The sequence below is a fragment of the Cupressus sempervirens genome, chromosome 5 (genome assembly GCF_028749045.1).
Source record: "Cupressus sempervirens isolate cs-2001-9-10 chromosome 5, ASM2874904v1, whole genome shotgun sequence".
Taxonomy (NCBI): domain Eukaryota; kingdom Viridiplantae; phylum Streptophyta; class Pinopsida; order Cupressales; family Cupressaceae; genus Cupressus; species Cupressus sempervirens.
This window is the reverse complement of record NC_143122.1, coordinates 1,048,411,155-1,048,436,038: the sequence shown is the minus strand read 5'-3', so window position 1 is coordinate 1,048,436,038 and position 24,884 is coordinate 1,048,411,155. Positions and strand designations below refer to the sequence as shown.

At 37.8% G+C, this 24,884-nt stretch overlaps 1 protein-coding gene across 1 annotated transcript in view; it reads left to right on the top strand.

Moving 5' to 3' along the window:
• MEI1 (transcription coactivator) overlaps positions 1-24,884 on the top strand; it is a 91,031-nt gene that overhangs the window by 5,434 nt on the left and 60,713 nt on the right. Inside the window, exons 4-5 of the mRNA XM_089833430.1 lie at positions 15,770-15,891; positions 16,132-16,239. Coding sequence (XP_089689556.1) covers positions 15,770-15,891; positions 16,132-16,239 — 230 coding nt within the window. The remainder of the gene's footprint in view (positions 1-15,769; positions 15,892-16,131; positions 16,240-24,884) is intronic.

The following is a 24,884-nucleotide window of genomic DNA, read 5'->3' as shown; positions in this document are numbered from 1 at the left end:
ACCCAAAAGGAAAGATTCCAAATCAAAAGAAAGCGAAAATCCAAAAGAGAACCGTTTGCCAACGAGATGGGTAGGATGAGGTACTAACGGACCAAGATCAGACATGAGGAAAGCTATATCCTGCAAGGACCTATCGGAGAGCACCTAAGCTGGTGGATTGGGATGAGTGGTGCGTCTGGCAAGCTGAACTAAGAAGGATAACACTTTGGTGACATGAGATCTAGCTAAAGGATGCATTGGAATAGCTAACCAAGGGTTGTGCGATGTGTGCAAGATGCTGATCAAGGACAAACTGACATGAACGCTAGATAGATACAATGGTACTAAGCTAAAGAGGATGTACAAGCTGATGGACAAAGATATTTACAAGTTGAAGCTGACCAAGATAGTTACAAGTAGGCAAAAGCTCAGGATGATAGGATAGCGGAATGGTTCAATGCTGTGCAAGATGCAAAAGCTAAGGATGGGGTGATAGCGGAAGATATGGATTTGGGGAGGATGCATCCCAATGATGATGAGAGATTTTGTGACGAAGGATAGCTAGAGTAGCAGGATGAGATGGCTAGATAGGATGGTAGATAGCTAGGATTATGATGGATATAAAGAGATGACATTGGGTTTGCATGAGGATAGCCTAGAGCTAGATACCAATGACAAGGGAGGATGGACAAGACAAGGTCTTCAAGGAATACAATGCCCTCAGTCGGAAGATGACATGCGGAAGGATGTCTTACGATGGATGTGATAGGATTGAAGCTCGGATGGAAAAAGCTGAAGGGGCTAGGGAGATGGATGATAGCTATGATGGTTGGCTGAAGCTGTAGGAGATAAGTGGATGGTGTGAGATGGAAGATGGAGGGTGGAGGATAGGTGGATAGATTGGAAGATGGAGTTGGATGTCAAGAGATGACCAAAAGCATGAGGGTGATAGGCTAATCTGGAGATGGCGGGATTACGCATGACGCTTGTTTGCCAAGTTTTCATCATGGTACTTGTCCAAGGCGCTTGAATTGCCAAGTTTTCACCAATGGACGTTTATTTTTCTTTACTTTTTTGACTTTTTGACTTTGGACTTAGCTGGAATGATTTTGGCTTTCTTCAGCTATTTTGGCTTTTTCCTTAGGATTTTTCACTAGCTATTGGAATGTTCAATTTTGTTGCTAGCTGTTGGTACACTGGATGTGTGATTTATGCAATAGATTGGATTAGATGGGATTGATGGTAGGAGATGGAGGGGTGAAAAGGTCGGAAAGGAGCATGAGATGGGGTTGCTTGCAGGATCAACATTGGCACATGTTGGGACAGGTGTGAAAAGAGCATATGGGGGATAGATGGTAGATGTGGGCTTGATGGTGGATTTTTGGGAGCGTGCTTGGGGATATAGGCACCCAAGATGGAGTTAGGAGATGAGGGGCACAAAGCACTAGATGAGGGATTAGCAATGGTGGATGCCATTATGCATTGGGTTTCAACTTTTTTCTATGGGATCCACATGGTTTTGGATTTTCTTTTCATAGGCTTTTGCATTGTTTTGCATTCTTTGATTGGATTTTTCTTTTTTGGAGTATGTCTTTTAGAATAGACATATGATTGCCTAGGATGTGGATTTTTAGCTTTATTCATTTTGAAGTTGGCATTCGCATTGCTGTGGTAAGCTTTGGGAAGATGGTTAGGAGAAGCTTTGTGAGATGAAGAGGATATGGAAGAGCATGTAGGGGGATGATGATGGATGATGTGCCTTGATATGTGCCTTTGCTGATCTTGCATAGGAATGGAGGGAATAGGATTTGAATGATGGCTGATAGGAGGATGGAGGATGGTAGATTTTGGGACATAGGGACCCAAAATGGATTTAGCGGATGAAGGGGGGATATGGTAGGTTGTTTTGGGTTGCAAAGATGGTGGAGGGGGGATGACATAAGATTTCTTGAAGGAGTGATGGGAGGTTGGCATGGTGGGTTTGGAGATAGGCTTGGTTTGGGGGTGTGGTGTACCAACACCTTTGGATGGTGAGCCTTTGGATACATATCCAAGACCATGAAATCCTGGATTTTTTTGTGCAATAATAGGCTTTATGATTCCTTGCTCTTGTGGTCCTAAACCTTGACCTTGATAATGCCATCGATTGAGCATTTGAACTAGCTGAGGATACTTTTTGTTTGCAGAAAGTGGTGAAAATGCTTTATCAGATGTACTGCAATGGGGAGATACTGTTCTTAATTCTTCTGCTGAGAGGAGGCCACCATGGATGAATGCAAGTGAACCAAGAGGGTAGATTATAGATGGTGGAGTAGCTTGGATAGGTGGTAGAATGGAAGCATGGAGTGGAGGAGATGGTAGGATAGGATCTTGATTTAGCTGATGGGATGAAAAGATATCCTTCAGTAGAGGAGGTATGGCTTGAGTTTTTGGAGATGGAGGGGATGGTGACTGCACTATGGATGAAGACATGATACGATGATATCTTTGTTTATGCTTTGGGGGATGTCAACATGCTTTTGGGCAGGATCTTGATAGGATTGGATTGGAGTGGATGGTGCGATAGGAGGTGAAGGGATGGACTCTTCAAAGGCAGCGGATGAATAGATGGGAGATTCAGTAGTGGAGATGGGTGAGTAGAAGATGGATGCATAAGGGTCATTTCGGGAGATTTGGGAGATGCTTGGAGATGAGGTGGATAGGATTTGGAGGGATTTGACAGGTGGTGGGATTTTGATGCTTGTGGGAAGTGGAAGGATTTTAAGCAATTTGATGGATGGTATGGGGATGGTAGCTATGGGAGATGGAGGCGACATTGTGGATGGGAAAGCTTCATTACTGACTACTTCACATGGTTGGATTAGATGACATGTCTTATCGATAGCTGGAGGTGGCTTTTCTTGTATTTTCTCTAGGAGATTCCTTGGAGACTTGTGTGTCGGAGGTGGAGGTGGATTGACAGGAATAGCTAGTGTGATGGGGGTGGGAGATTGGAAGCTCGGTTGATTGGGTGATGGAGGAGAAGCTGGGATATCAGATGACATGACTAGATAGTTTGGAATAACTCTTGGATTTTGGGGGATGGTTGGTGGAATGTTTCTAAGGCTCTCAATATACCCTTCATAGTCAACAAGATTTTCATCATCATTGGAATAGGAGGTGGCAGGAGCAAGGACAATACGACCAAACACATCATGATAGGATTGGTACTCCATGCTTTGACGACGAGTTTGATGGGGATGGGGTCTTGCATATGGATGAACACGGAAGCTCATGGTCGGATTTGGATTAAGCTCAGATTTTGGATTGGCTGATGAAGGATTTCCTAGGGAGAGTCAAAGCTATATGACAGACCTAAGGAGGATTGGTTGGAGATTTTTGGCTTTCCTGTGGATGGAAGACTTCAAGGGCATGCTGTCAAAAAGTGAGAGTTTTGCTTTCCTATGTGCAGGATTGGTGGAGATTGTGTCAACTTGAGGATAGACTAATGATCCTATGGGCATGACACGAGATTGACCACTTGTGGATCCCAACCTTTAGCTCAAGGTGATGAGGGATACAAGTGACAAAGCTGGATTACCCTAGACAATGCTCTGTCAGAGGGATAACCTTGGTGAGATTGGTTGATTGGTAGGATTGATTGGATAGCAGGTTCTAGTAGAGTGACAACAACTCTTTAAAGGCTTGGGTGGGATTTTGGATTGGGTTGCTAGTTGGCTGGGGGGGGTGATTTGGATGGACTTTGGATTTGAGGTTGTTCTAAAGCAAAGAACGAAGGGAGCTTGGATGATCTTCTGATGAGGCAGTGACTACGCTAAGTATGCCTTGAGCTGGGACATTTATGCTTTTCTGAGATTTTGACCAAAGTTGGCAAACATTCATTCAAAGGCTATGAACAAACAAGCAAACAAAATTTTGGAGCAAGCACTTCAAACACACCAACATCCTAGGAAGCTTTCTACAAGGATGAAATTTGGTTTAGCTAGGGAGTCCTCGATATACGCAAGGTACGTGAGGCCCATATCTGTAGATGAAATCAAAAAGATGTCACACAGCCGAGAGGAGCGGTAACCCACTTCTCCTCTTTCACTTCTCAAGGGTATAAAGTTCCTTGAGGCTTAGCCCGAGTGACAAAATTTTGATCCCAAGAGAGGTGTCTTTCGATTCACCTCCCGATTTTTATACTCCGCCAGAACGCTGGAGTAGAGGTCGTCCCAAGGGGTGATGAAATCCCCAAGCAGGCCTCCTAAAAAAAGAAACAAGGTTTTGGATCCTAATCTTATGCACCCAAGATGGCCTGCAAAGGCGACAAGGGGAAAGAAAATTCAGATGACCTTGGGCTAAAAAGCAGAGTTCTTTTCCAATTGATGATTTAGATTTTGTACGCTATGATTAAAGACACTCGTGATTATGGCATACAATGTTCATTCCAACTTGACAGCGTCGTCAACATAATGGAAATCGAGAATTCGTCAACGTAAGAAAAGTGAGCATCATTGAGATGCATCAAAACCATGCAATGTTCATTGATTATTAGGCATTCAAGATTGTGTTAGAGTGTTTTAAGCCCAAATTGGAAGTGTGAGATATTGCAATGGTTAATTGATCCTTGGCATTCAAGATTGGATTTGTTGTTTTAAGCATGCATTCCAAGAAAGATTGATTTTAAACCCTTGCATTCAAGATTGTGTTTGAGCAACATACATTCAAAGGAAAAACGTGTTTAAACATGCAAGTTCATTCCACGAAAAACCTAAAAAACATGATTGAGTTTGTTGCTCCAACTTGCCATAAGACAAAAAAGAAAATTGATTAGTCACCCAAAATCTTCCAAAAGGAAAGCTTAACTATGGGAAATTTTTTTTAAAACTTTTTTTGCTGTTTTTCCTATGCGTAAAAATGCTTAAAATGGTCTAAATCCTACGGAACCACAAAAAATCAAATTTTGATTTATACTCTTTTTTTTTTTTTTAAAACTACAAAGTGCAGAAATAAAGATTTTAAAACAGAAATGCAACATAAACAGGCGGAGACGACAGTCTATCAAGCGGAGATGCTAGACTACGGAGACGCTGAAATGCGAAGACGCTAGTATTCGGAGACGACAGGTCAGATTTGCGACGCAGAAAATAGGTGACAAGCGGAGACGCCGATTTGCGCAGACGTGGATTTGGGTTGGCGGCGGCAGAGACGACAGAACAGGTTGCGGAGATGACAGAGTAGCTGGCGGAGACGCGGATCTGAGGAGACGACAGTTGAGGATGCGCAGACGACAGTCTAGTGGCGGCGCCGACAACAGAAAACCAGGCAGAGACGCCAAACTGCAGAGACGTCGATTTGGTTGCGCAGACGACAAAGTAGCCGGCGAAGACGACAGTTTGCAGGCGTAGACGCCAAACTGCGGAGACGACACTGTGCGAAAAAAGTTGAAAAACGCAAATTTTTTCCAGAACTTTTTAAATTTTTTGCTATTTTCAGATTTTTAGATGGTATTTCTTCTTCCTAAGTGTGTTCTTTAACCTGCAAAAACAAGCAAAACACCCTACAACACACTTAAACAACAACAAACATTAGATGGTTAGAAAAAACAACATATAGATGAAAATGGATGATTAAATGACCCATAGTGGGGTCCCACCGGGCGTGCCAAAATGCATATGAGAAATATGTTAGCAAGTAATACTAATCTATCAAAAGAACAAAGCATTAACCAACATAAAAAACATAACATATATGAGAGACAAAGTGAAACCCTCAAATGAGAATATGAGCCATGAAATGGCTCTCCCAATGAGGATGGTCACTTGATTTAGGGATGAGTCTAATGGATTAGTTTGGGATGTATGTTCAAGTTTCAAACAAGCTTCAATGGAGATTTTTGGGATTTTTGGTGTGGATGCATGCAAAAGTATGGATTTGGCGTCAAAATGGCATTATAACTTTATTTGATGGATTGTGTTTGAAAAGGCTTGGGAGGGGATTCAATTTATAGGCTAAGGGCTTGAGAGATGGAGGGCTAAGATGGAAGGAAAGATGAAAGCTTAAGGAGGGCTAGGATGCACTCAAAAGGGAGCACATGGATTGTGCTTGTTTAGCACCAATCAGGGAGTGACACATGTCACAAGGTGAATGGATGGAGGAAAGGGGAAGGATGAATCAACAAAGGAGGCTCAAAGGATAATATCTTCATAAAGACCCTTCATTATGGCTTGTAAGAGCTTGTAAGAGTCTTTATGGCTTTTGTAAGAGCATTCATTGTTGGGTGGTTGGGATATTTTGGAGGGAGTTGAGATTGTTGACTTTCCTTGGCTTAAGAAAGTCTTAAGCTTGCTTAGGGAATGTGACAACATTAGGGGGTGAATTAGGCTTGGGTTTAGGATTAGATTAGGGATGTTAGAGATTTGCAAGTGGATGACATTCATGAGGGTGGGTGAGTTAGTGGCTAAGCTTGGTTAGTATGGGTGGATGGGCTGGATTAGGCTAAAAAGGGGATTTAGGATAGGTTAAGGGTTATTAGATTTGAGGGTTTTATTTATCAAATAGGTTTATTTAATAAATGGGGATTTTGGATTTAGATAGAAGAATAGGATTTAATTGATAAATAATAGGTTATTTGATTTATCAATTAGGACTATAGATGATTAATTAAATTAATCAGCTAGGGGATGGCAAAGGATTAATTAAATAGGAATTTAATTAATGATGCCTTTAGAGATAACTAAATAGGATTACCAAAGGAATGTAATCAAATTTAGGTGTCTACAGTAGCAACTCTTAACAGGTTTGAGGCTTCTAACAAGGCCTAGTCCTCTAACAAGGACTCAAGGGACTATATGTACTTCATAGACTCCTAACAGGGTCAATATCCTTAATAGGATCCTATTGTCTAGTGAATCATCTAGTGGGTGTCATCCCCATCGGGGTTTTCCCTTGGCTAGGGTTTCCCTAGTTAATAAATAATGGTGTTATGAGTTCTCTATGTGCATGGTTATATTTATTGTTCAACATTGTTGGTTCACTTTCATATGCAAGTTATAAAGTAATTAGCAATATTTAGTTGTGGGCAAAAGTTTGTAATATATTGATTCACCCCCATCTCAGTATTATATATTTCTAACAATGGATTCATGTTGAATCACTACTCATGAAATGTGTTTCATGAGTTTGACTCAAAAAGTACGCAGTTAAATCCTGATAGCAATATCACAAGAATAGGAATTTCACAAATATTAAATATCTAAGAACACAAATAACAAATTGACCCAATTATTTATCTTGGTGGTGCAGGAGCATCTTAGGGAAGTCAACAATCCTATATGCAAGGGCTTCGAGCTTGAATTTGTGGAGTTATGGTTTGCGTGGTTAGGGATGTGTGTGAGACATATTGGGCAACCTTGTCTTAAGTGCATATAGAGTTTGGAGTTATCGTCTTGGAGTTAGAGATGTTTTGGTGACTATTGCTTGCGTGTTCCTAATTTCCTGGCAAACGTTGGAGATTGTTTTCATGAGCTTCGATTTGAGGGATTTGGCGTTTGCACTCTTGGATTTGGATCGTTGGATGTCACATGGACCTATGTCTAAGTGCGTGTATTCTTATGTTGTCATTTGAGTTAGTTATGCATTATAAACATGGGTCTTGTCCTAAGTATTTAGTTATTTTACTTATTTAATGTTTGTTGCCAAGCCGACTTGTGGCTTGAGGGTGTATTTATTTAATGCATTTTGCTAGGCCGACCTATGACTTGGTTTAGTATAAGTAGGGGGGGTCTTGTGAAGTCTAGAGAGGATTCATTTAGCATGGAGTAGCTGAGAGAAGCCAAGTTTGAGCAGAGCTAGTAGCTAAGTGTGGGCTTGGGAAACAAGGAGGTTGCTTGGTGTCTTGCGAGCACAAGTTTAGATTCTTCTTGGAGTTCTCTACCAGATTGCGGGACTGGGATAGTTATTGATTCTCGTGAGGTCTTGCAAACAGTTATTGCTGATGTATTTGGCTGTAACTTGACAGGCCTTACAGTCGAGCATGTTGGATGTAAATCTTATGATTTTATTATGAGAATTGGCATTGTTTTGGATCTAAATCTTTTTGTTGTTGTTATAATTCTGTTGTGTGGTTATTTGCTGGGGGCTAGGACATCTCCTTTGGGGATTCTCTTGCCTTGCACTGCGTCAAGTGGTATCAGTGCGAAGGTTGGTGCTAGTTGATCTTGTGGATTTGTTGCTTTAGGTTTGTAAAGACCTTGGAAGATGCCTTCGTAAAGATTGGACCCTAGGGCGATTGATGATCTCTGTGATGTTGTGGAGACTAGGATTTCAGAGAAGGTTAGATCAGATTTTAGATTTGAGATGGAGTTTATGAAGAATGAGATTATGAGAGCTATAGCTGGTGTAACGAGGAATGTGGGTACTGAAGATGGTTATGAAGAAGCTAATGAAGACTTTGAAGTTGTTGGATCTAGTGGTGAAGACAAAACTGATTGAATGGAGAGACTTGTGGAAGACAAATCTGGTTGGTTGGATAGATCTGGATCTCACTTTAAGTTGAAGCACAAGATGGATGTTTCTAATTTCTCAGGTACTTTGAATCTTGAAGATCTGATTGATTGGATTTGTGAATTGGAAGACCACTTTGAGTTAGAGGATATTGGAGATCCGCTCAGAGTGAGGTTGACACAGACTAAGTTGAACAAACATATTGCTTTATGGTGGAAAGAATTGTAAAGAGATAGAGAAGAAGGTGAAATGAAGATCATTATGTGGAGATTGATGGTAACAAAATTGAAGGCTAAGTTCATTCTTGCTGATTATGAACTGTTTAAGAGGTTGCAAAATCTAAAATAGAAGGATATGATTGTGAAGGATTATATTGAGGAATTCTACAAATTGATAATTCAGTTTGGACATAGAGAGTTGTTTAAAGAAAAGGTGGCTAGATATATCAATGGTTTGAGATTCAATATATGAGTTTGAAATGCTGAATATTGTTTCAGTTGAGGATGCTTATCAATATGCTCTGAGGGCAGAAGAAAAGTCAAAGAGAAGACATCAAGGTAATTCCTGAGGGAAAGAAAAGGAGCACTCTATGAAGGATAAGTTAGTGGTTGAGGATGAACCAAAATCTGTTGAGTAGAAGAGAAGAACGGGTAAAAGTGCATTTAAGGGTATTTGCTACATATGTGGTGAAGGACACAAATCTTTTGAATGTTTACTGAAGGCTAGCGACAGAAGAATTGCTGTGGTGAATGAGGCCGACTGTAATATTTTGGACTTAATTTGCTCTCAGAATTGCTGAATGTTTAATAAATGGAATTAATTCAAACAGTTGATAAGTAGCTTGGAAAACTTCTGATATCGTTGTGATAGTCTCATTGAACCTTCTTAATGCAATCTATTGATTAGGAATGAAGGAATTTAGTCAAATAGTTCAGTTGCAAGATTAAATAATATTATTAAGTATATCCTTGTGATGAGTTCCAGTTTTTAATCAATTGGAAGAATGTTGGAATTTAATCAAACATATGGTGTACGCTCAGAAATTCCCTTTGAATAGTTCTATTCATCAAAATATGTGTTTCAACAGTAAGGGAAACAATTTGCTAGATTTCCAACTGTACTGAGCAGTGACTACAAATAAACTCAAAAAGAATTTACAATGCCCGAACTAGGAACTGATTATATAATGTTTGTTATGGTCGTTTCATACTCCAGCCAATACCATGTAGTTCACAAACTCTTGAAACGATATGGGACTGTCTTCTTAGTGGTTCGACCTAGCTACTCGGACCTCCTGCTATGCTGATATTAACCCGTATACTCATGTCCTTTGTCCTCCAGGTAACCTGTAGGTCAGTTTCAACTTCTAGATTGTCTGTGTTGGATGGAATGAGGTAGTCGGCCCAAATGGCGTGAGATTAAATGCTCGAAAGGTGTAACACTCAACTCGTACCCAACCTGTCTGCTAGTGAAACAACCACTGTATTATTACTGGTCATGTTTAGAAGCAACCTGCAGCATAATAGGTGTAAAGCACGTGTATTCTCCAAGCTGACTGTGCAATTATAAGTGTTTTCAACCTATGACCAGTAATTTGACTGTGGTGAAGGGAGTATTCCAAACGTCCAAGCAAAACCAATGCGAGTTTGTGAAAAGATAAGACGTGATAGTTCCCAGTATGCCGGCCAATAAAAAACAAGATGACAATGACTCCTTTGCAAGACCCTCTTGTTTACCATGCCTAGGTTTAGTTCTCCAAACAAAAAGAATAATCAATAGGAACTCGGATGTGCAAGAAAAACCTTCAGATTATGAAATACTCCACTGACTCAGATTTCCTTACCTTCCATAGCTTGTTCTACTGAACCTTATTTCTGCCTTGCCGATTTCTTGTCCAACCTGTATATTGCCAACTAGAAAGAAGATTAGAGTGACGTCCAACCTTCTTAGAGAAACTCAGACTTGAGGGTTTTCGTCCTCAAGGTTTAATCAGTCACATTTAAGCAACCAAAACTCACAATATTTCTTTCGTAAAAACTCTTCTGTGTTGTTAATCCCAATGCAAGCTCTCCTTTGTAGCCTCGAAGTGAGGGACAACACAAGGAACAAGGAATGTGGGATTAAACTTCATTTTCGTCTTGAAGTCACTTAAAGTCATTTTATAAAGTAAATAACTTTATAACATTAAAATGACTTAATTCCACTCACCTTAATAAAGTTCTGAAGTAAATTAAATTAAATTCCTGTTGTGACTGGTAGGCATCCTGTTAAATAATGTTATTAATCTATTCGGATGAGGAGATAGATTAAATTGGTGCCCAACTATCTACAGCTGAGAAGGGGACATGACACTGACCATTCGGTGAATGAACCCAAGTAGGATGGGGAAAACTTGTTGATTCGAAGAGTGTTGCATAGCAAGAGGATTCTTGAACCTTGTCAAAGGAGAAATTTGTTCAGGACTCGTTGTAAGTCTGGAGGCAAATGCTGGAATGTGATTGTGGATAGTGGTAGTACTAATAACCTAGTTGTTGAGGAGATGGTTCAAAAACTTGGTTTGAAGAGAGTAAGACACCCTTGTCCTTATAGGATCAATTGGTTGCAAGATGAACATGCTTTGGAGGCGAAGGAGCAATGTCTTGTTAATATTCAGATTGGACAATATGTTGATCAGGTGTTGTGTGATATTGTGGACATGAGTAGTTGTCACCTATTATTTGGTAGACCTTGGTAGTATGATTGCAGAGCAATGCATGATTGTGTCAATAATGTATTTATTGTTGAGAATGGTGGCAGGAAGCATTCCCTAATTCCTTTGCAGAATGTAGAACTTAGAAGGAGGAACCTGAGTTTTGGTATTTGAGTTGAGTTGAAGGATTCCCAAAGGATTAGAGATCAGCGTGGAAAGTAGACCTGTTGTACACCAAAGACAGTTGTGAAGATGACTTTAGCGGGAAAGGGTTTGCATAAATGGAACAAAGGCAAGAGTGTACAAGTTGATGTGGTGGAGGACATGTATGTAAAGAACTAGTTCAAGGTTTATGTGTTGAACCCTTTAGATGTTCTTCCAGCTATTAAGAACATCTTTTCTTTGCACCTGGGGGTGTCTAATGCAGGAGCATCCTAGGGAAGTCAGCAATCTTGTATGAAGGGGCTTCGAGCTCGAATTTGTGGAGTTATGGTTCACGCAATTGGCGATGTGTGCAAGACATATTGGGCAACCTTGTCTTAAGTGCGCATAGAGTTTGGAGTTATCATCTTGGAGTTAGAGCTGTTTTGGTGATTGCTGGTTGCGTGTTCCTGATTTACTAGCAGATTTTGGAGATTGTTTCCATGAGCTTCAATCTGAGGGAGTTGGCGTGTGCACTCTTGGATTTGGATTAGTTGATGGCACACAGACCTATGTCTAAGTGCGCATATTTTTATGTTGGCATTTGAGTTAGTTATGCATTGTAAACTTGGGGCTTGTCCTAAGTATTTAGTTATTTAATGTATTTAATGTTTGTTGCCAAGCCGACTTGGCATGAGGGCATATTTCTTTAATGCATTCTGCTAGGCTGACTTGTGGCTTGGTTTAGTAAAGTAGGGGGGTCTTATGAAGTCTACAGGGTATACATTTAGCATGGAGTAGCCGAGAGGAGCAAAGTTTGAGTAGAGCTAGTAGTTAAGTGTGAGCTTGGGAAACAAGGAGGTTTCTTGGTGACTTGCGAGCACAAGTTTAGATTCTTCTTGGAGTTCTTTACCAGATTGTGGATTTGGGATAACTAGTGGGTGGATCTTGTGAGTTCTTGCAAAACTGTTATTGTTGTATTTGGCCATAACCCAAAAGGCCTTATAGCTGAGCATGTTGGATGTAAATATTATGATTCTATTATGAGAATTGGCATTGTTTTGGATCTAAATCTTTGAATTATCGTTATAATTCCATTGTGTTGTTATTTTTGGGGGCTAGGACATCTTCTTGGGGGATTCTCCTACCTTGCACTACGCCACTTTGGAAAACCCTCCTACTTGAAGGAAAAACCCAACCACACCCGAAAATAGATCCTTTTATTAAATGCTCAAATTGCATACAATGCTTCACGAGCTTAATCAATGATAATTTAGTTAGGATTGTTAACACTTAACAATCAATAATAGAACCTATAATAGTTTGCGTATAGCCTACATCACATCTACAAAAGAACAACACAAAAAAGTTATCTCACAGATCACAATGTCTCCCCTTGATCACAATATGTAACACCAATCACAGTCTAAGTCTTTAGAATAATAAGCAAAGATAATATGATTTGAATAGTCACAGAGTGATACAAACAATATGATAAATGTTCTCTATATCTCTGATGATAATGTCTCACACACTCCTTGAACGATCACTGTACATATTAAACACAACATCGCCCAGAGAGATCAAGTCAGCATGAGTGAAATAGTTATCACAAGAGGCACCAATGACACATTGACAATTACAAATAATTTGATGCATACCAACAGTAATGTGGCCTATTTCTCTTTAATATGGAAAAACAATGAAGGAAGACGTTCATCGCATAATTATTGCTAGCTAGCACTGTTGTCTTAATTGAACTTAAAGTTTGATACCAAAATGTAGAAAAAAAAGATGATAAGAAGAGAATCGTTACACATCTGATGCACAAAATATGATCTGCTTCATAATCATAATCAATCACATAACTTTTGTAGGTATGAATGATCTCTCGAAGCTCCCATAACCTACTTTAGAATACAAATTTTCTACAAGAGTATTCATTCACTAGATTTCACAATAGTTTTCAAACAATAATCAATTAATATCAAACAAATGATAAAGAAGTTTTCCTATTGTAATCATTCACATTATAGCTTTAACCATATAAGAAACTTGAGGGAAAAGGACCTTAAGATGCCAGGAGATTTACCTCCACAAGTCCAAGAGTGTCGAACAACCAACCAAGTCAATCTAATCCTTTGGTCACAAGCAGCTAATTTAGTGGGTGTCTACATAATTGAGAGGATCCATACTCTTGCATCTCCCTATTATGTTTCCTTGCCAGTTTGTAATATGTCCGCTTTATTAAAATCCAATGAATAATTACTAATCCTAAATACTTGGTGCCCAAGAGCATTGTAACAACTAACCAAGTCAATTTGAACCCTTGGCTTGATGAGTTTTGCCTAGAAATAAGTGATAAATAGCAATAAAGGAGAGCCAAAAAAGGATACAAGAGACAAAGAAGATTACATTGGGAAAATCCTTCCAAATGAAGGGAAAAACCCAGCAACACAACAAAAGATCACTTTATTGATAATAAAAAATATTCAAGTGTACAATGCTTTTCGCTTGATGTGATATATATAACATAAGGAGAGAATCTTCACATTCCAACCAAACGTCTTCAAATTCCAAAACATAACTTCTTATTTTCAAATATAACTCTTAGTATTTCCATGCCTTAACGCATGTTGTATGGCACATGTCTATATTTAAAATTAGAGTTTATCATAAATATCCTTTTCAGCTGAAGGTGACTATAATGGTATTAACGCCGAGAGGCAGCTACAATCTCCAACATGACCAACAAGCAACCAACTCAGTGGGTGTCTTACTCAATTGAGGGGACTCATTCCCCTGATCTATCTATCATGTTTCCTTGCTAGTTTCTAAAATGACTGCTTTGTTGAAATCCAATGAATAATTACTAATCCTAAATCCTTGATGAAATGGCACTGTAATTCAATAATAAATAAATTAAAGACTTCATAGGAGATTTCATAATAAACAATACTTATCTCTATTCCATAAAAACTACTCTGTAAATTGCTGCTGTTAACGGATTCAATTTAGATTTTAGAATCTCTTATCAGATCCATTGGCAATATTAATAAATAAACAACTTGAAACTTCCTAACTGATTTATAAACAACTAAATAGCAAATATAACTCTGTTGTGCATCAATCATTTGTAAATATCAGACTGCTGTATTTTTTCTGTATTATATTCAGAACCAGACTTGATGATTCTTTGTTTTTTTCTTTTTCTTCTATGTTTTTGATACCAATTTCTTATTCCATTTATATCTCCATATCTAATTTGAGGAGACATCTCTTTGAAAAGAGCTATGCACTCAAATAATCATGTCTCTTGAACTCCGCCTTTTGAGAGTAAATAATTGCTATCCTTTATTAATGACTGCTTTGTTATCTAAATGTAAAAATGTCATTTATTTGTTGTCTTTGTCTTATGTAATCACCTTTGATTGTTTTTCTTGTGAATCACTATTATACACATGACTTGAGCGGTCAAAAGTTTTGTTGTATGCCTTTGTCTTGGGTTCTTATTGGAAAGTTGGCCAAGAATGAGTTTAGTGGTATGTTAACAAAACATAAATAGTTCTGCATTGGCAGTGATACAATAATATGCTAAAACATGGGTTATCATAATGATTTAAATGTATGTGAATTTGACTTGCTGAATGAGAAGTAAGTCAGCTACATTCTGATAGAATAATTTAATTATAAGAAAAAAGAGCTGCGATCTTGTCTTTCAAAAAGGCCCATTTATCCTCAGTTTGGCAGGGCATGACACCTGGTATATAGTTTGCCACACTCTTATAATAATGATCCTTATTAGGTTGAGGTTTCTTTCAGTCTAATCTACTGGTTCTTGTAAAAGTCATCCTTAAACATCTATGAGGTCTCTCCTGTTGCGTTGTTCTATTTTATATAGATAAATTAAACCAAAATGGTTGCACAGCTTGGTCATTATTGAAGGCATCATCCAAGGTTAAAATCAGACACATGATTTATCAACACCAACTTCCATATAAAATACCTTTATATTTGAAGGCAAATAATATGGTGTTTCATACAAGCACTTTTTAATATTGATGCATATTTATGGATCTTTTTCAAGAAAAGACATTGCTGACATAAATATGTTCATTTCTGGCTGGGGTAACGTAATTTTTTACCTTCTATGAAATCAACTTTAAATTGATTTTAAAAGTTTTTAGTAACTTAACAAATTTGAAGCCGGAGATAAAATATTAGCTTTCAATTTCATTTGAATAAGCTTCAAATTTTCTCTTAATTGTGTTCATGTTTTTTTTGCTATACAGACTAAAATAAAAAAATGGACATGTGTTTTCACTCTTCAAATTGTCATCTGGTTTCATGACAAATTATTGTGTTAAGAAAGGCCATTTAAATTTTTCTTTTTTGAAGTATTCATCAAAATTTATTAGGGTTTGGAAAAAGATAAGATTTAGATGCTGAAAGTAAATTTGAAACTTGTGTCAGGTCCAGAATGCGTGCTTCGTTGTGCAAAGGAGCATAGGAATCTCCCTAGGCAAAGATACACATGTTGTCTTGCTATGGATGGTGTTAAAATACTTGCTTCAGGCTTTGAAAATGAAGAAAAGGTGTGCTACAATGTTGCATTCTTATGCAGATACAGTACTCTTTCTATTGTCAGTGTTTATAGTTGGGGTGCCGCTAAAACGTTTTGCTATGCCATCATTGTTTTGATATTCAGGATTTCATTAGTATTTTTTATATGTTATGTCCATAGTTGATAATATTTGCAGAAATAAGAATTATGTGAAGTCAAGCAAAGAGGTAATATTCCTGCATCATATTTTATTCCTGTTATCTACCTGCAGGTCAAAATAGAAAAGCTTGTGTCTTCCATGTGTGGTGAACTACAAACAAAGACTTCATTGGATATCGACTTTTTGATTGCAAAAGATGTTTTGGCTGCAAAATACAAGGTACTTGCTGGTCAGTTATGTAATTATATGAGAAAGGAATGGTTCGTGTGATTTTTCCAATATTTTTATGGCCTAAATTGATAAAGCTCTTTGTATTTAATTTCCCCTCTGGAACACAGTGTCTGTTGTTTGGTAAGTTCTCACATTAATTTATGGCAAGTTATAGTAATTTCTGTAGAACATTAGGGTTTTTCTCATCCTTTGCTTTTATTTTTCTCGGTAATAGTTTTGATTTTATTAATAATAATAAGCTACATACATTCTCGCACCTCGGATAACACTTCACAAGGATCTCTCTTCAAGATTACATTCCATAATTTCCAGATCCTAAATTCTCATGCCAAAAATAAGTTTCATGCATCAAACACCTGCCAACCCAACAAAAAGAAACATAAACAGTGACCCCCTGCACTTTGTACTGGAACAATCTGGAAGCAAGAGACAACACGATCAAGCACCCGCTACAACCATCCACATTCTTATTCAAAGAAACGACTTCCATCAAAGCATACTTTGCACTTTACGGGATGTAGCAGCCAATTCGCCTCAACACCAAAAACATTAAAAACAGCCTTGTGGCAACCACCAAAGAGCCCCAACCACAATTGCAAACCAAAGCACCTTTGGGAAAATCTCAGAGACCACAAACAAAACCACATTATTGTATGCCTGCCGTCCACCACCACCAACCTCCAAAACCCTCAGCAAACAACAAAATTTCACAAATCCCAGACTCTCGAGCCTTTTATCATCCTTTGATTTTATTTTTCTCGGTAGTAGTTTTGATTTTATTAATAATAATAAGCTACATACATTCTCGCACCTTGGATAACACTTCACGAGGATCTATCTTCACGATTACATTCCATAATTTCCAGATCCTAAATTCACATGCCAAAAATAAGTTTCATGCATCAAACCCCTGCCAACCCAACATAAAGAAACATAAGCGGCAACCCCCTGCACTTTGTACTAGATCAATCTGGAAGCAAGAGACACCATGATAAAGCACCCGTTGCAACCATCCACATTCTTATTCAAAGAAATGACTTCCATCAAAGCATACTTTGCACTTTATTGTATGTAGTAGCCAATTCGCCTCAACACCAAAAACATTAAAAACGCCCCTGCTGTGGCAACCACCAAAGAGCCCCAACCACAATTGCTAGCCAAAACACCTCTGGGAAAATCTCAAAGACCACAAACAAAACCACATTATCGTATGCCTGCCGTCCATCGCCTCCAACCTCCAAAACCCTCAACAAACAACAAAATTTCACAAACCCCAGACTCCCGAGCCTTTTATAAAAACTAGTGATTGTATCTTTAAGCCAAAGTATTTTCAACCATAATGTAATTGTGCCCACCAAAAAAAACCAAGAGGGTTCCCCACAATGTCGAAGTCCTCACAAATCTTCAACACATCCTTACGCTTTTTGATGAAAAGAAAAAAGAAAATTGGTAATTGATAAAAATTCTAAAAAGCCCTTGTTAGAGAAATCAAGCTTGCAACCCACGTTTACCTTCCTTTTTTGAGGGCATGCAACATTAGTTCACAAATTCTTTCATCCATTGCTTCATTGACCCTCCACTTAGGCCATGAATCCTCTCGCCTTGGGGTGCGAGGGTTTTGCTCCTTGTTTAGCATGCTCAAAACCAAACCAGCTTCATCGATCGGACCCTAGTTTGCCAAGGCTTTCAATTTACTTATGGCCAGATCATAAACATTGCCATAATCAGCAATTTGAGGAGATATCACCCCACTCTTGCTTGTTTGAACCTTTCATGGCGTTGGTGTTTTGGAAAACTCCACACTAAAGGAGTGAACATAGTCCCCTCAATTCGCTCAATCCCTAGGTCATTCTCCTACAAGAGCACACCCACCTTTGGAGTGGAGAAATGTAAGGTTTCTTCCATTCCCCACTTGATTTTTCCACACTAGTCTTTCCATAACAAACCTTACTTTGGGTTTTGATTCCCTTAGCTGCAGTCCCTGCACCATGATCATAGAATAAATAAATGTGTTTGTTCTATAATGGTTTTTCAGTTTGAAAAAACCTTACTTAGCAGCAGTTCAATCACTTCTTGGAGATGAACATGTTCAATTTCAAACAACTGGTCCCATCTTTGTTGTTTTGCCTGCACATAGAATGGGTTTTGTTGATTGTTACAGGTTAGTGAAAATGAGGATTCCATTATGTTTCCACTGAATTCAATAACACTGCTACTATGTGTGCTTTAGCTCCTCATAGCTTGCAATAAAAGGCAGTCAAGTTGTTGTACTTTACTATGCAATAAAGAATCACCCTCACCTTATTTATTGAGTTACACGTCACAAAATTTAAACTCATACTCTTTCTTCTTTTCAAAGCATGGATTTTGTTAAAAAGTCATGAAGTGTCTCCCTTCCAGTATGTTTAACTCTATAGACTAAAAAATCCTGGTTGCCCTAACTTTAAAGACAAAGTCCAGTTCGACAACTTTGACAAGCCAACTCAAATTGACATTTCTATGTAAAGTTGAACTTGTTCCAATAAGTGACTTCATGTTGGGCCATCACCCGCAGGTAAACTTATCTCTGTAGATGTTTCTACCATCGCTACATTAATGTCTAGAGTTAAAGCCAAGTTGGAGATTTGGTCCGCTTCCTAATTTCCCATCCTTTTGATGTGTGACCTTAAAATCCTTTAAAGTGGAAAGTTCCTATCTAATGTTTATTATGTAGTTTTGTAGATACCAAGCTTCTAGTGAACCTTTAATTACTGCATTGATGATGATCAGAGAGTCCCCTTCCACATGAAGCTTGTTCACCCCTAGTTTCTTGGATGCTCTAATGGCTAATGAGCAATTACATCCCCCATTGCATCCCTAATGATAAAACCTTCACCTAAGGGGTCCAAGGTTTCCTTTTGAAGCCCCATCAAAGTTACATTTCCACCATCCCCTCAATTGTTTTTCCCAAACTATATCCTCCTTAGGACCAGAAGAAGAAGTAAGATTAACCTTATTGAGTCAAAAGGTTTTGTGGTTATCTAGTGTGAATCAAATTGTGGTTGATGCATAGCATCGGGATCATAAGCCTAACACTACGCCTCACGATTTGCCTTTATAGCAACTCGGCTACTCATTCACCGTTAAAGGGTTTGTGGTAATCTAGTGCGAATTGAACCATGGTTGATGCATAGCATCGGGATCATAAGCCTAACACTACTTCTTACGAATCGCCTTCACACTAACTCGGCTACTCAATTAACCTTAAAAGGGTTTAAGGTAATCTAGTGTGAATCGAACTATGGTTGATGCATAGCATTGGGATCATAAACCTAACACTACGCATCGCGACTTACCTTCACATCAATTCGGCTATTCACTCACCCTTCTCATCCTTCAATTTTATGAGATATAATGATTTCTTTATTGGTAGCTTTAGAAAGTCTATATTTAATATTTATTCTTCATTGGCCTTTGTGACAGTGTTTTGTAGGTGCAAATGCAAATGAAATTACATTCTTGTTCTTAATAGGAGTTGTTATACTTGGAATTGTTTTAGACTTATTTAAATGATTTTGAGCACGAAGAGTTGTTGTATGGGTTTGCTTGTGTAACAAAATGTTTGGTTTGCAGACTAATCACAAATGTTGTCCATGAAGTCCAAGTCCAGGTGATCCCTTTTAGTCCTTTGAACAAGTCACTTGTACCGTAATCTCAAAAAACTAGAAAAGAAATGAAAATAAAAGAAAATAGGTAATAATATTCTTGACTTTATACAATGTAAAAATGGTTGTTATAAAGTTCTATTCTAAGATGTTCCTCATGAATTAAAATGACTTATGTTGTCGAAGTACCAGCCATCGGAGTACCAGTCATTGCTTAAATTTGAAGCTACTTAGGTTAGTAAACACAGTTGGGACACTGATCTAAGGTTCAATAAACACATTTGGGACTCTGATCCAAGGTTTACTTTTTATTTGGATTTATTTCTCTCAACATTTAATATTGAAGGGAGATTTCTTGCAATGGAGTTTTTTATTTAATAATTGGGTCCAGTAGTTGAAGTCTTGAGCTGCCTTTTCTTTTTTCTTTTGGCACATTAACAGTTGTTATACTCGAGTGAATTACTTGAATATAAAGTGGCTTTATGGTATGTTTATAAGATAATTCTTTTACCATAACAATCTCCTATCTCTAAAAACTTCCTTGAAGTAGGGGAGAATATGTAGAGGCTATTAATTCTTAAAGAAAGAACATATGAATGTGACTGTGGGCACTACCCTTCTAGTGATTAAGCAGCACTTTTGACTATGCAAGTGCATAAGGCCAAGTATTTTCCAAAATAATTTTGTTAGAAGATCAGTGTTGTCAGTTCGAAGTTTCAACACATACTAGTGCATTATTTGAGATGAACATGTGATTGGCACTGGGTATGAAATTCTCGAGGAATTACAATTTTTTTAATGATGCATTCATCCCCCAAACAAATAGAGGGTTATATGGGAGCCACCCATGATAGGGATGTAATGATAACATATGAAATGAGGCTTAATTTGGAAGCTGATGATCCATGGATATAATATAGAATGTTCAATTGTCCACACAAATCACTAATTTATCACTTAAATTGTTATGATCGTTTTTTGGGATGATCATAAGAGGTGCCTTTATGCACAAATGCAAACTGCACCATTAAGGTAGGGTGAATCTTCAACTGGCTAGATGTTAGAAAAATGACGTTGGAAGCTCAGTTGTCAAATTTCAATTGAATTGTAATAAACTTGTTTGGTTATGCTTCTAGCAATACCACTTATTCAGACATTTGACATTTTAACTAACACTTGGCAGACAACACAATTATCACTGAATATATGGTATTTAATATTTTGAAACACGGTATTGGAAAATGCAACAGTTGTTCACAAATTCAGTTAACTTTAGCCTTATACATTGTTGAAATAAATATCAAGGACTAGTATATAAATCTGCCATGTGAATTTGCACGTTTAAATCTAATACAACAAATGGCTCACATCAAATTTTGAATTTATTGATTAACTTAGTATGCTTCAGACAATTCCTTCTTGCAATCACATAAAGATTTTATCACCCACAAAACCACAAACGTCTAGCCTTGAGAAATCCAAACCAAAAATTACTAGAAATCAAAGATGTAAATTACCAAACTCCCCAAGATAGAATTGCCCTCTCAGCCACAGTTAATACAGTAAGAGAAGACACTGAATTATTCCAACCAACAATTGCTCTTCAGCTACATAAAATACAATACAAGAAGCCATCATGAAAGTCGTAGAATTCACAAGAAACCAATCTCCACTATACTTCAGCAATGGAGCAAAAACCTCATATCAAACACTTATACCTCGGCGAGGGATTTGAAAATCAAAACTTTAGAAAAAGCCACAAAGGCAGAAAAAGAAAATTAATATTGAATCTTGCTTTTCTCAACAAATGGGCTTGTATTTATAACCTCTAGTTGCCTTTTTTGTTGCCAAAATGTAACTTCACTCAAGAAGCTTCACCACACAACATTAATTAGAAGCTTCCATTAGATTCTTTCACTTGACTTGGCTTAAGTAATTAATAAATGACTCTTTTCAATGATAACTCAACTCTCAACTTAAGTGAAATTATAACTTTATAATAAGCCATTTAATAAATTAATAATAATTTGGCCACTATAAATATAATAACTCCCAAAATACTCATCTTTTAAATATGTCGTTTGAAATAGGAGTCATACCTATTATTTTTCCATGTGACCAAATGCACTTTCCAAAAATAGAAAGGGTCCATTTCAATCAACATCCCTTACCACAAATAGTAAGTACACAAAACTAAGCCCAAACGAAGTCCAATATGAGCCAAATGAAGAGCAACCTGTAGCTTACTGAATTGTTGAGAAGACAAGACCCTCCCAAGTCAAGCCACTGCCTCATAAGACCCTCTTTCCCCAATAATTAGCCTACGAGGATCACAATAATAAGCTAATCCCTAAAACTCCAATGCTGGCAAAAATGGGGACATTACAGTCCTCCCTCCCCCAGATTGCTTGTCCTCAAGCAATCTGGCAATACAGTGAACTCCAACCTCCACTTGGATCCCAAATGAAAAAGTGCGTGACATCCCTATCAACATTGAACCAATTGCAAACTAGCATCATCAGGACCAATCACATGTCTTGCAACATAGCATCCAAATTTTGTGCTAATGATGTAGAAGTCAGAATGTCATCGGAAGGCAACTCCATAGAAGATCTATGCATTCTCTTCTTCCTTGTTTCCACCCACATAATATATACTGGAGTGGAATCTTGATCATCTCCAACAATCCTAGGAAATGACGTAGCTACAATAGATCGATATGTACTCATGCCAATTGTATCAGCAATAAGTGTAGCCATGTCAAAATCAGTGGACGCAGGAACATCACCAACTTTCGCAACAGAAAATTGAACCAAATCAGTAGATGGTGAAAACTCATAATCATAACATGTGCGCTATCAACAGAACACACATCATTAACCGCATGCATATTGCTAAACTCCTCCATAGATGGCTTAATTGGCGCAGAAGTAGCTACCGACAGGACTGTATCATCGCATGCTCCTACTCCCACTATTGACATCACCATCAAATGCATGATCTTGGGAACTCATGTCATCATCTGACTCAATCCGACATGAATTCTCATCACACTCCACATCCATTGTGGCCAACTTGTGCGGTGTCTTGTTAGAAACGTCTTGCACATCTGTAGCCGCAACTGTATCATCACTTTTTGCTCTTCGAAAAGTGATATCACGCTTTACTCAAGTCTCAAATTTGAAATCAGTTGGGTCATCTGTTTGTGATTTTGATTCAATTCATTTACTAGCACATCCAACTGTTTTACAATACCCTGTATCTCAGATTCTCCATCCCTAGGCAGAGAAGTATGTCCTCTGCGGGTATAATATCTACTTGGAATGAATCTCCTGTCACCATCCATGTCACTATACAAATCACAAAATTAATTTGACAATCTCAGAAGTAAGCATTGACCAAAATAATAATCGAGCCCAATTCTTGCAGGTTGGTAGGAAACCTCTTTGATACCACTGTAATAACCTTGTTTGGTTATGCTTCTAACAATACCACTTATTCAGACATTTGACATTTCAACAAACACTTGGCAGACAACCCAATTATCATTGAATAAATGGTATATAATATTCCAAAACACAGTATTGGAAAATGCAACAATTGTTCACAAATTCAGTTATCTTTAGCCTTATACATTGCTAAAATAAATATCAAGGACTAGTATATAAATCTGCGATGTGAATTCGCACATTTAAATCTAAAACAACAAATGACTCACATCAAATTCTGAATTTATTGATTAACTTAGCATGTTTCAGACAATTTCTGCTTGCAATCACATAAAGATTTTATCACCAGCAAAACCACAAATGTCCATCCTTGAGAAATCCAAATCAGAAATTACTAGAAATCAGAGATGTAAATTACCAAACTCTCCAAGATAGAATTGTTCTCTTAGCCATAGTCAATACAGTAAGAGAAGACACAGAATTATTCCAACCAACAATCGCTCCTCAGCCACAGGGAATACAATACAAGAAACCACCATGGAAGTCTCAGAACTCACAAGAAACCAATCTCCACTATACTTCAGCAATGAGGCAAAAACCTCAGATCAAACCCTTATACCTCAGCAAGGGATTTGAAAATCAGAACCTTAGAAAAAGTCACAAATGCAACAAAAGCAAATTAATATTAAAGCATGCTTTTCTCAACAAAATGGGCTTATATTTATAAACTCTAGATGCCCTTTTTGTTGCCAAAATGTAACTTCAATCAAGAAGCTTCACCACACAACATTAATTAGAAGCTTCCATTAGATTCTTTCACTTGACTTGGCTTAAGTAATTAATAAATGACTCTTTTTAATGATAACTCAACTCTCAACTTAAGTGAAATTATAACTTTATAATAAGCCATTTAATAAATTAATAATAATTTGGCCACTATAAATATAATAACTCCCAAAATACTCATTATTTAAATATGTCGTTTGAAATAGGAGTCATACCTATTATTTTTCCATGTGACCAAATGCACTTTCCAAAAATAGAAAGGGTCCATCTCAATCAACATCCAACTTACCACAAATAGTAAGTACACAAAACTAAGCCCAAATGAAGTCCAATCTGAGCCAAACGAAGACCAACCTGCAGCTTACTAAATTGTTGAGAAGACAAGACCCTCCGCCAAGCTATTGCCTCATAAGACCCTCTATCCACAATAATTAGCTTACAAGGATCAGAATAATAGGCTAATCCTTGAAACACCAATGCTGGCAAAAATGTGGACATTACATGAATGCTTTGAATCTGGCTTTGAAGTCTGAAATCTTCAGCCATATTGGTGAGGTGTATTGTAACCATAGTCTCCAACTGGTTTACTGAGGAAACAATTGTCAAGAGTGGGTAAAATGGTACTCAAGCAAAAAGAAAAGGGAAAATTTTCTGTTTAGTTTTCATTTATTCTTTACGACAACAGAAGGTAGAAAGCTTTATACCAAGTTATTTCCACTGCATCGAACTCAACAAAAAATACACAGATAATGTA